General features: G+C 36.3%; 1 protein-coding gene across 2 annotated transcripts in view; it reads right to left on the bottom strand.

The window, feature by feature from the left end:
• Nucleotides 1-1,644: 1,644 nt before the first annotated feature.
• Nucleotides 1,645-12,845, bottom strand: part of LOC142349893 (dnaJ homolog subfamily B member 13-like) — a 15,998-nt gene continuing 4,797 nt past the window's right edge. For both annotated transcript variants that reach the window (XM_075401737.1, XM_075401736.1), the window contains exons 3-7: nucleotides 9,363-9,466; nucleotides 8,353-8,514; nucleotides 5,706-5,863; nucleotides 5,083-5,310; nucleotides 1,645-1,981 (exon numbers count right to left, since the gene is read on the bottom strand). In XM_075401737.1, coding sequence (XP_075257852.1) covers nucleotides 1,745-1,981; nucleotides 5,083-5,310; nucleotides 5,706-5,863; nucleotides 8,353-8,514; nucleotides 9,363-9,466 — 889 coding nt within the window. In that variant the 3' untranslated portion in view covers nucleotides 1,645-1,744. The remainder of the gene's footprint in view (nucleotides 1,982-5,082; nucleotides 5,311-5,705; nucleotides 5,864-8,352; nucleotides 8,515-9,362; nucleotides 9,467-12,845) is intronic.

Genomic DNA, 12,845 nt, shown 5'->3' with positions numbered 1-12,845 from the left:
TTCTTTGGTAACGTGTTCTCACAAAAACAAATGCATTTTGCATGCTTTTCAGACATGCTCAATAACTTTCAATGTTTTTGAAATTTTCACATTTTTGATTTTATTATCGAATAACTCTAAACAGTCTGAATTGTTGTTTTGCTTTTTTCTGGACATAATGACCACATATTCCGATCTTTTACTGGTTTTACAAGTCAATAATGAAACTGGCAGGTTCAGTGCTGGAATACTCTGGGTGGTCAATACGTCCTTGCGTAATAAGTGCCGCAGCTGACGTTGATCACTAAAGCTAATCATGGTTTTAATTACTTACAATCGAGTCGACTGCATAAGTCTTCTCCGTAGAAAACCAAAGTTTGCTTAAACCTGTCACAACTGCTTTCCTAATTAACTTGTTCACTTTTTGTTGCCCTGATCAATGCTTTTCCGAACCGAAAGCAATGTAAGAAAAGCGTGGAAAACTACTGCAGAAAAACAGCTGCTAACTATTGCACTGCGGGATGCGATATTAGGCAAAAGTTTGCATAAGTTAAGCGTTATTTGTTGCAACTTGGCGAAAAATTTTAAGTAATCGTTTTTTGGAAATTACGTTTTTATCCATTAAAAAACTTGAAAGCGTTACTTTCATTGTTTAGGATACCTGACTACTTTATAGGGTGAAAAATATATTAGGGTTCCGTCTTTGATTCTTTTAGTTGGTTTTCACCTAATTTCCATAAAAATTTAATTTAAAAAATTTGTCTAACGGCTTTCAAAATTAACGTCGCTTAATCGAGTTTTCGCCTAATACCCTACATCTCACTTAACTATCCGCCTATTACGCTGAATTGTCAACATATTTTTATTATAAAATCACTATTTGTCAACTCAACAAATCTTTGTCAGTATTTGTTCGCTTGGAATTGGAAAATCAATTTCCTTCAGTGACTCTCAAACGCTTTCTTGCATAATCTCATCACTTTTGAACATATTTGTGCACAATTTTGACACTTATCTTACATAGTTTCCCGTCTTGGCCATTTAGCACTTTACTGAAATTCAAAAATTTTGACTTAGACGGTTTAGTTTTGAGACGGTGAGACGTTTCTGAGACTGTTCCGAGACGGTGTTATTTCTGAGACGGTGAATCAAAAAATGTAATTTTTGTCAATTTTTGTTAATCAAAAACATCAAAACATCAAAAATCTGAAAAAAGATATGAAATTGTTTGGTACCAAATATCTATTACCATAATAAAATGCGCTTTTTTGAACTGCTAAAATTATGTAAACAATGAACTAATTTTTTTTTGAAATGCGTGCAAAAATTATGTAGGAAACTTGTGCTGATTTTTTGACTGTGCTGATTTTAAGTAAGAAGTAAGCTGGAAAATGATCTGAATATTTGCGAGAAATGTGTGAAAAAGATGTAAGGAATGCGCAAAAAGCTTTGATTTTGGAATTTCTGGATATTATGGATAGAAGTAAGAGATGTGCTTTTTTTAGCAGCACCTAAAGCTAAATCGTCAGATCGTAATAAACTTTTTTTGCATAATTTCCACTCAAACAACGGATTTTATAAAAAAAATTTATGCTTACTTCCGCTGACACAACAACCCTTGTTCAAACTAACGCGATCTATTTTTTTGTTTGTTATCAAAATACATATTTGAAACGTCTTTTATTCAAAAATAGCAATCAATATGTAATCAATTTTAAATTCGAATTTTTAGTTCCTTCATTCTTTCTCTTCAAAGAACATGTGATCAAAGTAAGGCCGCCTTGATCAGGTGTTTCTTCTCAGGAGTCAAACTTTGAGGGAAGACAATGTTGAACTTGATAAAGAGATCCCCGTACAGTTTTGAGGAGTCCTTAGGGTTCGATATTTTCATTCCCTCGTTCAGAACTTTCTTCTGGTACCCGTGTGTGATAATCTCGTTTATGGGGATGTTAAGTTCCCTGTTGTCCAGGGTTTGGATTGAGACGTTGCAGCCGGTCAGGGCCTAGAAAAAATCAGTTTCATTCCAATCAAACATATATCCTCGAGTTTCTATATAATTCTAATTCTTTGCAACACTTTCGGGAAATTGGGATACCGATTTGGGAATTTTAGGCTCGGCAGAGATATGACTATCTGATTGGACCAAAAAAGAGAAAAAATCGATAGGATTTCATTGATTTGTTTCAGTTCAAAAATAGAGAGAAACAATAGATTTTATTGGAGGTAAAATAGAGCAATACTGTAAGCAAATGCACAGTATGTGAGTCTACTTCACGCTGAACTTTTACTCGAGTCAAATTATTATGCTCGACGCCTTCTTCTTAACTAAAATTGGGGTCAGATTGTTATATTTTTTGCTTATGCGTCAAAAATTGGGGCGGATCAATTGGCCGCGCGACATAAAAAATAGCCAACACTCGTTTTAGCCGACAATTAAGCAAATAAACAAGCTATATGTGGGAAAAGCAGCGTTCCTGTTTTAAAACAAACATACATTCAGCTATAACTAGTAGTAGCTATATCTATTAGCTAATTTAGCTATGCCTCAGCGGCCCGTGGTTCTAAAATAATTAACTCGAAACTTCTAATAACACTATATGAACTTTACTGTTCTGATTTCTGTCATTTTGCATCGTCCAGATGAAATCTGTCGGCCAAGTGGCGTGTCGAATATTTTCCGCTGGAGCCCCCCTCCCCCCTCACCCCACGGTCCTATATAGCGTAAACTTAGGCACCCCCCAAATATTAATGTTTTCATCCCTTCTGGAAAGGTTATTTATGTTTATAATTGCATGCCTACTATAATACATCAATAACTATCGACAAATATTTTCAGGAAAACCAAAGTAGTTGACCCCTTAACAAAACACGTAATTATTAAAACCGCTATGAGAAAAAGTTTTTGGTTGATGTTTACATTATATGCCCTGCGTTATTAATATACACATATTAATTTCAAACCACCGCTCTGTTAATTTTTTCTAAACGCCCGATCACGTTTAGTCACAGGTTATGAATTAAAAGACATATATAATGTTAAAACATATTTAAATGGGGGTGCCTAATTAACTGGTGGGGGAGCGGAAAAGGTCCGGCATTTCTTCAAATTTGTTTGTCGGCTAAAACCTCTAGACCCGTCGAGCATGAGTGAGATAATTGATTTTCGAATGCATTTCAATCAACACCTGTTGCGATAATAGCAGTTGAAAAAAATGCCAGTGTAATAAATTTTAATGGCCGATCGACACTGGAAAAAAACTTTATCATTAGACTACGAGTTTATCACAATCTTTTACCGCCATTGTTACTAAAAAAACAGTTGCGGTAAAAGAGTGGTGATAAATTCGTAGTTTAATGATGAAAACAATTTGATAAACTTGTAGTCTAAAAAACTTGGGCGGTGAGTGTTGTATGCGTGGTGTGGGTGGTGTCTGTGAGGTGTGTATGTGGTGTGTGTGTGCGGTGTATATGTGGTGTGTGTGTGTGTGGAGTGTGTGTGGTGTGTGTATGTGTGTATGGGTGTGGTGTGTGTGTGTGTGGTGCGTGCGTGTGGGGTGTTTGCGGTGTGTGGTGTGTGTGCGATGTGTGGTGTGTGTGTGTGTGGTGTGGTGTGGTGTGTGTGTGTGTGTGTGTGTGTGTGGTGTGGGTGTGTGTGTGTGGTGTGCGTGCGCGCGTGGTCAGCGTGTGTGTGTGTGTGTGTGTATGTGTGTGTCTAAGTGTGTGTAACTGTGTGTGTCTGTGTGTGTGTGATGTGTGGTGTGTGTCTGTGTGTGCGTGTGTGTTAATTCGTGTGTGTGCGTGTGCGTGTGTGTGTGTGAGTGCGTGCTTTCATGTGCGTGTGTGTTTGTGTGGGTGTGTGTGTTTGTATGTGTGTAAGTATGAGTAAGAGTGTGGTTTTGTGTGTACGTGTGTGTAATTGTGTGCCTGTGTATGCGTTTGTGTGTGTGTGTGTGCGCGCGCGTGTATGCGTGTGTGTGTGTGTGTGTGTGTGTTTGCGTGTGTGCATGGGTTCGTTTGTGAGTGCATGCGTGAGTGTGCGTGTGTGGGTGTGTGTGTGTTTGTGTGTGTGTGTGTGTTTGTTTGTGCGTGCGTGCGTGGGCGTGTGTGTTCGTGTGTGTGAGTGTGTGTGCGTGCGTGTGTGTGTGCGTGTCTGTGTGTGTGTGTTTGTGTGTTTGTATGTGTGTGTGCGTGAGCGTGTGTGCGTGAGTGTGCGTGTGTGCGTGTGTGTGTGTGTGAGTGTGTGTGTGTGTGTGTGTGTCTGTGTCTGTGTGTATGTGTGGGGGGCATGAGGACAAAACGAAGAACACATCCGAAGAAATATCACTTACTTTTGAAAACGTAATAGTCCACAAAAAAATAAAAGTGAAAAACCAATAAAGTTGTGTTCAATTTTGATTTTAGAATGTATTTTGTTGAGTGATAATTCATAGATCAGGACGATTGGTTGATTAATTTACAAGGCTGTGATATAAGCTTTCAAATTTGAGAACAAATGAGTCTGACAAAAAAAGCAGGGAAATATTACGCTTTAAAAGTCAACAAAATTCAAGCATAGAAATTAAGCCACGGAAATAATCTAGTGCAAAGAATGCAAACTTGAACTATATAAATTGGGACTATATTGGTTGGGGTGAAAGTTGGGGTGGGAGGGGGAGGGGGGCAACTACCGTTTACACCTAGTGTTTTAATCACCCTGGTCGTACTTAATATGGGTCATGTCATCACGTTAATAACGGTAAAGCTGATATGAAACTTTCTGTTTATATCCAATAAATCCAGTCAATGACTTCAATTCATTCAATCGTTTAGCTTAGAAAACGAGTATCATTTAGAACTGAAATTCCCAAGTTTTTTCAGGCTAAGTTTTCCGTTTGTACCCCCCCCCCCCTCCCGTTACACGTTATGCGCCCCCAGTTACACAGCACGTATCATCACATAGTAAATTATTGTGAAAAAATATTGCAAATGATATATGTACCCACCAAGTTGGAGGGGTCACAAATGGAAAAGATCCGTTTTAAAATTCGACGTCTATCTTGCAAGATGATCCAAATCCATTGCAATATAACCGACCAGGTGTCGACTGGGGGTTTATAATATTACCTCTCCAAGTTGTACTGTGGCAGTGTAGATCAAGTCACTTCCCACTCTCTCGAACCTAGCATGTGGTTTGTCCTTGAGAATGAAGACAATGTCGGCTGGGATAGTGTTGGGACCCTGGTCACCCTCTTTTGGAAAGGTGATTTTAGTGCCACTCTTCCACCCTGGCTTCACTGTTATGGTCAGGATCTTGTCTCTAATGCTGGATGTGTGGCCGTCTTCATTCATGACCTGCAAACAAAACCGACCATTACTTAATAGTTGAAATTTTTAGCTTAAAATAAGAGTCAACATTTCGGTACTGTTTTCCTCATAAACAAGTTGAATTGGCCTGAAACATATGTAAATTTTATTCATTTTGGAGTTTCTATCATCTGTACGGGAAACCAAAAACACCATCAAAAATTATCGTCATTTTGACGTAAAAACCCACAACTCCACAAAAATACCAAAAGGCTGCAAACGTTTGTGAAATGCCAACATAGGCTAAAGCAGATTCAAAACCACAAAATTTATGTTTTTTGTTAATTTTTCCGAGGAAATTGTTTCCTTTTGAGACATTTAAGGTCTGCAAAAAGGGTGTAGTATCTAGGGGGAATCAGAGGACGGGAATTGGAACCACTTACCCTTCTCGATATCTTCATTTTTTTGATACATCCGTGGTAAATTTCCTCCAATGTGAGATAGAGATCTCTCTCAATTGGGGAGTCCTGTTGCTTCCTGCCCCTCCCGTGAAGTCCCCCGAATCCCATGTCCAATTCGCCGTCTCGTCTGTCGTACCATTCTAAGAAGTTTCTAAGCTATACTTGAAATTCAAAATTTAACGGCCTCGCTTGCGTGACATGATTCTATGAATTTTGATCTCGGACAAAGGTCAATTCAAATTTTAAAACACAGCCGGCAGATTGCCGGAAAATAACCACGATAGACGCTTGTGGACTTCCATGAATTGAAACAACTGAAGAAATAAGATAGAGAGATTGACCACCAGTCCTTTAATAAACCACTCGATTTTTTGGTTAGATTCGGAATGTCATTTTTATGAGACACATACGCTCTATAGGGAAAAAGTCCTAATGGAGCTTCTTCAAAATGAATATCCGAAATCAAAATCTCAAGACTCTAATACTAAAAAATTAGGCCACATACCTTTGGCACTACTTAGATGCACACTATTAACTTTTAACTGGTAAATGTTCATAACATTTAAAGTTCATTAAGCGAGTTCAGATGTCATTTTAAGTGAGGTAAGTCATGCAATTGAAATAGAACAAATGACGTCACGCACACAAATTTTAACTGCAAAGCTACCTGAATTCCAAAAATTCAGGTAGCACGAATCATCAATGGAGACGACGAATTAAAAAAAACATAGCAGGACAAGTCCTGACGTACAATACAAAGACGTTTCATTGACTAAACAGAAAACTAGACCTAGAACGGACCATGAAAGGATTGGAAAACTTCTTTAGAAAAAAATCCAATCCAAAAAAATTAACATAGCCGGAAGAGTTCCGGAAACGACTCGAAGTGAAAATCCATATAAACGCCATCCAACTACTCATTAAACAAAACGTGCCTTCACTAATTTATGATTATCTTGAAACAAAGTCATGAAACAAAAAAGTAAAAACAAAATCAAATCTGTTAAAATATGATAAAAAATTTGATCAAATTTTGTTATAAAATGAGATCCCGAAAACTATCTCTGCCAAAAAAACTTCATGAAAACAACTAGTACTTACTTAAACCACTGAGGTGATATTTGAAAAAAATACTTTAGGTTAAATTATGAAAAGAAAGCTCTTAAAAAACAACTTTCACTGAAAAACTGGAAAAAGTTATCAAATTCTTTAAAATTTCAAAAGCATATAAATCCAAAGAAAAATTCCCATCAGCCAATAGGTTATCCAAATGCTCGCAAAACAATAAGCAGGTCATAATAGGCTAAGAAACTTGACTAAAAACAGAGAAAAAAAACGAAAAACGGCAAAAAAAATTACGAAAAATAGTTCCAATTTTTGCCATTTTTTTGTCATATTTCTCAACAAAAAAAAATGATTCTTAACCAAAAAACTGTAATCAATTGTTATCACAACTTTGCTCAAGTTGAAGGGGTTTCTTCAATACCCATTTGAGCCAGTAAAACAAAATAATCGTCAAAAAAAACGCAAAAATTAGCCCAAAAATCAGCAAAATACATAAAAAACCTCCGAATTATCATAAAATTCACATGAATTTCCAAAAACCTTCAAAGCACTACCAAAACCAGCCTGAAATTAAAACAAAATCATAACCAAACCTCTTAACCAAAATAAATAAAAATAAACTGCTTTAAAAAGCCGCACCTGAACAAAAAAATTTCGCTCGCTTAGAGAAAATTTTTTCACACATCAATTTCTCGCTCTCTCAAAAACAGCGGTATGAACAAAAACCACTCTCTTTTCGCTCCGCTCTTCACGTTTGTTCAGCGCCAAAATCACTCCAATTTTTTTCACGCGTTTCATTTCCCGCTTCAAAAATCACTCCAATAAAATTGATTAAAAAAAGGACTTCTCCAATACTCCTCTTCGAGTCGTAAAAAAAAACAGTAAAAATCAAAGTGAAATTGCCGCATGTGAACAAAAAACCACAAGCGAGAAAGAGAAATTTGGCTCAAACAAAAAACTAGGCCTTGAATGAACTATGATGGATTGGGAAAACCATTTAGAAAAAGCCGATCGGAATCCGATGTTATTAAAATCTATCCCGTCGATGACAAAGTTTATATTTCTAGATCTTAAAAGATTTTAAATCATTGTCTGGGAAGACCAGTTTTTGAAAAAAAGAATCTCGCAAGTTCTTTTAAGATGAATCATTGTCTTGCAAGATCAAATTTTCTAATGCAATCCTGCAATGTCTTGCAACATAGCCTCCCGGTGTCCACTCGGGAAATTAAGCGGCATTTTTTACTCGGAGTTTTTGGACAAGACTATAATTCGAAAGAGTTGGTTATGATTCGAACTAACTCGTCTTAATAAGATTCTTAATAAGATCGCATATGATTCTTAATATCGGGTCTAATATTGAATTAGCGCGACCAAAAGTAAAGTCCAGACCGCGTATTTAACGGTCAGGACCTTACCCGAGTAACCCATCCCCCCTTCAGACGATGTCCTGTCGGTGTAGCATCTGTCTAATAGAATCTAGCGACCTACCAATGGGTTCAAAATCTGTCGAATTCAGTGAAAATGGCTAAATTTAAAGGAAAGTAATTTCAATTAATTTAAAAACCTGCAAATGGGTTCTGTCCTCCAAAGAACTCAGTAAACACTTTGAAGGGATCTCCGTGGAATGTGTACCCGTGGGTCCATGCCTCCGTATGATCATCCCCGTGCGGTACACCCTGCTTCAGTCCCTCCTCCCCAAATTGGTCGAAAACAGCTTTCTTCTTGTCTGGAAATATTGATAAAAAGTTAAAATTGCGTTTTGTTAACTAAAAGCGCATAAAACCGCAGAAAATATGTAATTTAGTTATTTGAAATCACCGTTAGTTTAGCCGCTCTTTTGTATTAATTCAGCACCCCACCAGTCAGCTTTTACTTCAAAATTCAACCATTCAATAACAAATGATATCAAATGATCATGATACCCGGGCCGAGGTGTCCACCCCTAATACACCGTTATTAAGCGAGATTACTCTTTTCCCCGTTATTTTTGGGCAAAATCCTCGGCCCGGGTAGAATGATAGATGATCACAAAAAAAATCATTTTGAGTTAAGATCCACATTTCATTGAAACATTAAAAGGTGCCTAATTAAATCAAAATGGGGCGAACCAGACCCTTCACTTACGCTCACGGCACCGCCTATGAAAAGTAGAGCTCAAACACTTTTTGCAAAAAAAGTTTCCGTAAAAATTTTGAAATATAGAAAATCTGCAGTGATTTAAAAGACAGCATCATCTCCGTTTCAATTCGCCCTGAAAGTTTGAGAGAGCTTTGGCTTAATTTTTGTTAATATTGTGAAAAGCAAGTATAAATTGAAGAAGTCAAACACTGACTGTGTGAAAGCGGAATTCTGATTTGAGGTCAAACTGATTGGAGAGTTCATAGGACCTTTGATACAGAATTTGATTAGGCCCTTTAAATGCCCTAGTCGAGGCCAAAAGTTTATCTTGTAAGACCTTGTAAGATTTTGTAAGGAATTCTTGTAAGACGAGCAAGATCTTACAAGATAAACTTTTCCCCGACTAGGGTGGTCGAAATAATGATGGAAACAAATTTGTAGAGGTCAAATACTAACTGTCTGATAGTACATCGTATGCTTCTGCGATCTGTCTGAACTTCTCAACTGCTCCATCTTCGCTGTTTCTCTCCGGGTGGAACTTCAGGGCTAGTTTGCGATACCTGTCAATTAAAAGTCAACTAATTAAGACAAACCAAAATTACTTTTAGATATAAAACTTACAAAGCCCGCTGTTGCTCAAGATAGCAGTCTACAGTAAAACTAAAGGTGATTTGTCGGGTCTTTATCATTATAGGGGGGGGGGTATGGGGAGGGGGGCTATAATGGGAGAGACCCGATTTGTCTCGATAAATTTTTGCTCTTAGCAAAAGTTTTGATTTATTCAACAAATTGCGTCTTTCAAGACGCGGTCCATTCAATTAGTTTCAAAGGCCTTTTAGTACATGAGTAAATCAAATATAATTAGGCATAAACAAAAAATCTTATTTGTAAACATTTGTATATAATGCCCTAGCATTAGAAGACAATTCCAAACTCGTTTTTTGCCAATAACACAAAATTGAAAAAGAAAAGATTTCTAAAATGTTTCTCAAGTAAATGATAAAGATAAACGCTAATTTGGGCTAATTGTTGTTTTTGTTACTGTTCTCCACAAAACAACAGATTGCAAGTTTTGCTCAGAAAGCTTTTTTTTCAACTTAAAGCAAAAAATATTTAGATCCTATTGTAGAATTTTAAAAACTGGGGTGGGAGATTCCCTAATCAAATCCCAACAATTTGTAGATACTTGAATAAAAAAAATAACAGAGAACTGGAGTAGTGGTAACTTCGCAAGCCTATTATCCTATATAACCGAGAGGGTTATACCAGACCCTTCTATTACTCCTAAGATTTAGATTGGAGGCAGCTTTATTTTAAAATAGTAATGATAAAGTTGGATTCAGAGTTCTCTAGCCTCAACTAGTTAAGTGTATGGAAAAAGGAAAACAATTACAAAATAGGTCTTACTGCGATTGAGAAGTATACCAAGTTCTCAATGCAACTAAGTTATACTAAGAGATCAATCTGTGACCCTAAAGACTACTAAAATTGAAGATGAAGCGAAGTTCGTCGTAGTTCACTCCGCAACCCAACAAGACGAGTATCAACCACTTGATAAAAAAACGCAAGATCTATTGCCCATCAGTTACGTCACGGTTACTGCAGACCGTGTTAAGTGTCTACTTGGTTCGCCCATTCATACTACATGGGTTAGTCTTACTCGCCAAGCTTTCCACGAGCAGGCAACCCTACACTCAGAGTGTCTTCACTTATTCAGTATCCAAAGGAGCGCGGCGTTTGATACTCTTAGAAACTCTCGTCTTGAAAGTGTCTGCAGTCACTCTCTTGATGTCTAAGTCCCAGGAGAACTTAACTTAACTTAATAGTCAATGATCTCTGTAAAACCACCTATGTTCCTAAGTAGCTATGTTATGTTTTGAATTAAAGCCAAACTATAACCTAAGAAATTACTAGACTTATAAATTTAAGATTGCAAAGTTACCACAGACCTTATTCCTAACTAAATCAAAGCTAGAATCAAACTAAGTGTATTCTACAGCAAGTTTTCTAACTATTTTCTAATTCTCTATTCGATCTCTGAGTCTACACCGACTCTATCGAATTATCCTAAGAAGTTAGAAAAATCGAACAAAGGAAAGACTATTACCGCTGAGAGTAACGAAGCTTGTATAAAAAGCAAGTGAATTTAGAACCGGAAAATTGGGTTAAAAAAGGCTCAAAAATTAGCCCTTTTTATACTAGCTTATTTTTTCATAACTTGAGATAATTGAGTCCTGTGGGCTTAATTTAGCCTAATCGTTTGAGAAAATACCCCTTACGGTCCCTAAAGGTGGCCTAATTTCTAGGGGTTTTGTATATCCGTACAAATTACGTAAGATCCGAAAAATACGTTGCAGGTCATTTGTTCAAGCCTAAACCTTCGCAAAAAAAATTAGTATACCTTCAAGGTGTTTCGTTTACTAAGATTATCAGGTCCGAATCAAATCACTGTTTCACATTTGATACCAACTTAGTTTGAGAGAATCAAATCATAAGTCTAATCTTGATCTGTACAAACAACTTTATTTCTCTTCGGTCTAATTTCGGTTTCGGTTTATACGGTTCATTGAGAAAAATTAATGGTTAGTTCATATTTCTTTAACTTTCGTTTTCCTGTATTTCTTAAGTTTCAATTTCTTCACCTGTTATAATTGTACAATTATAATCTGTCTTCCAATCAAACCTCTTAACAACCAAACTGAACAAAAGTATAGTAGTCAATCTTTTCTCTGAGCTAAGTTATGGCTGCCATGTTTTAATTGCATTAAAAGAGCAGAGTTCAAACTCCGTTTCGGTCATAAAATCACTAAAAAATTTATTTTCTGATTTTGAAGCTAATTATAGAATTGGTTTCCCGGGTCGAGGGGTCAGCAGCTTTAAGCGGATATTTTTGTACAAAATGCATTGAATGTGAGGAGATTACGTAAGATTCGTGCTGATTGCGCTGAAAATTGAAAACTCAGGTGCTGATTCAACTGAATAAAATATTTCAGCTCATTTCTTACATAAAATCAGCATTTGATTCAGCACTTTTCATGCATATTTTCAGCACTCATGAAATTTTCAATTTCAGTGTATTCACCGTCTTTCTGACACAATTTCAACACTTCTCTAACAAAATTTCAGCAACTTCTCATCACCTTCTTTACATATTTTCAGCACTTGTAAAAATTTCATATACAGTGGATTCAGCGCCTTTCTTTTATAATTTCAATAATTCTCTTACAAAATATCAGCAGCTTCTCAACATATATATTTAATGAAGTTTCAATCCTACAAATAAATTTTTTATGCGTTCTAAATTGGCAGACATCACGCAAAAACTAAACAACGATTTAAAAAATAACATTTTTTGATGCCAATACTGTTGTTAACTCAAAATAGGTTTAAAAAGGTTAGCGTAGCACAATATTGGCTTCATATCAAGTGGCTCGTTATTATTTGTCTGGATGTCTAAAACTCTTTCTTGATTTCTCTTTGTCCATTGCATCTTAAAAACTCGTTTAACATATTTTAAAATTTAGCAAGAATAGCATGAAAAAAATGAAATAAATGAAAAAAATAACAGTCAGACAAAATATCACAAATTTGTATCATGTCGTTTAGGGGACTCCTCATTTTATCAGTAAATCACATGATGTTTTTTCAGTGTTTTCATTGAAAACTAACCTATTGATGTTTTGAAGGTCTTTGGTTGCAAACAGTTGCAACAGTGTGATTTTTGGTGTTTCAGATGGGGTTTGCTCTATTTCTGAGAATTGCCGATTCCCCGGATCTCATAAAAGTCAGCCGAAGGTTTTATAGTATTTGATGTCAACGTCTTTTATCCGCTAAATTTAGGCAAAAACAAACTTGGAAAATTTGTTAATCACATATTTCGATTTTAGATTTGTTTTGAAGCAAACCCATTGTTACCCTTTATTTAAACTGTAATCCAAA

Source organism: Convolutriloba macropyga, chromosome 11 (assembly GCF_964194025.1).
Source record: "Convolutriloba macropyga chromosome 11, txConMacr16.3, whole genome shotgun sequence".
NCBI classification, from domain to species: domain Eukaryota; kingdom Metazoa; phylum Xenacoelomorpha; order Acoela; family Convolutidae; genus Convolutriloba; species Convolutriloba macropyga.
The sequence above is the reverse complement of the archived record's forward strand: the minus strand, read 5'-3'. Positions and strand labels throughout refer to the sequence as shown.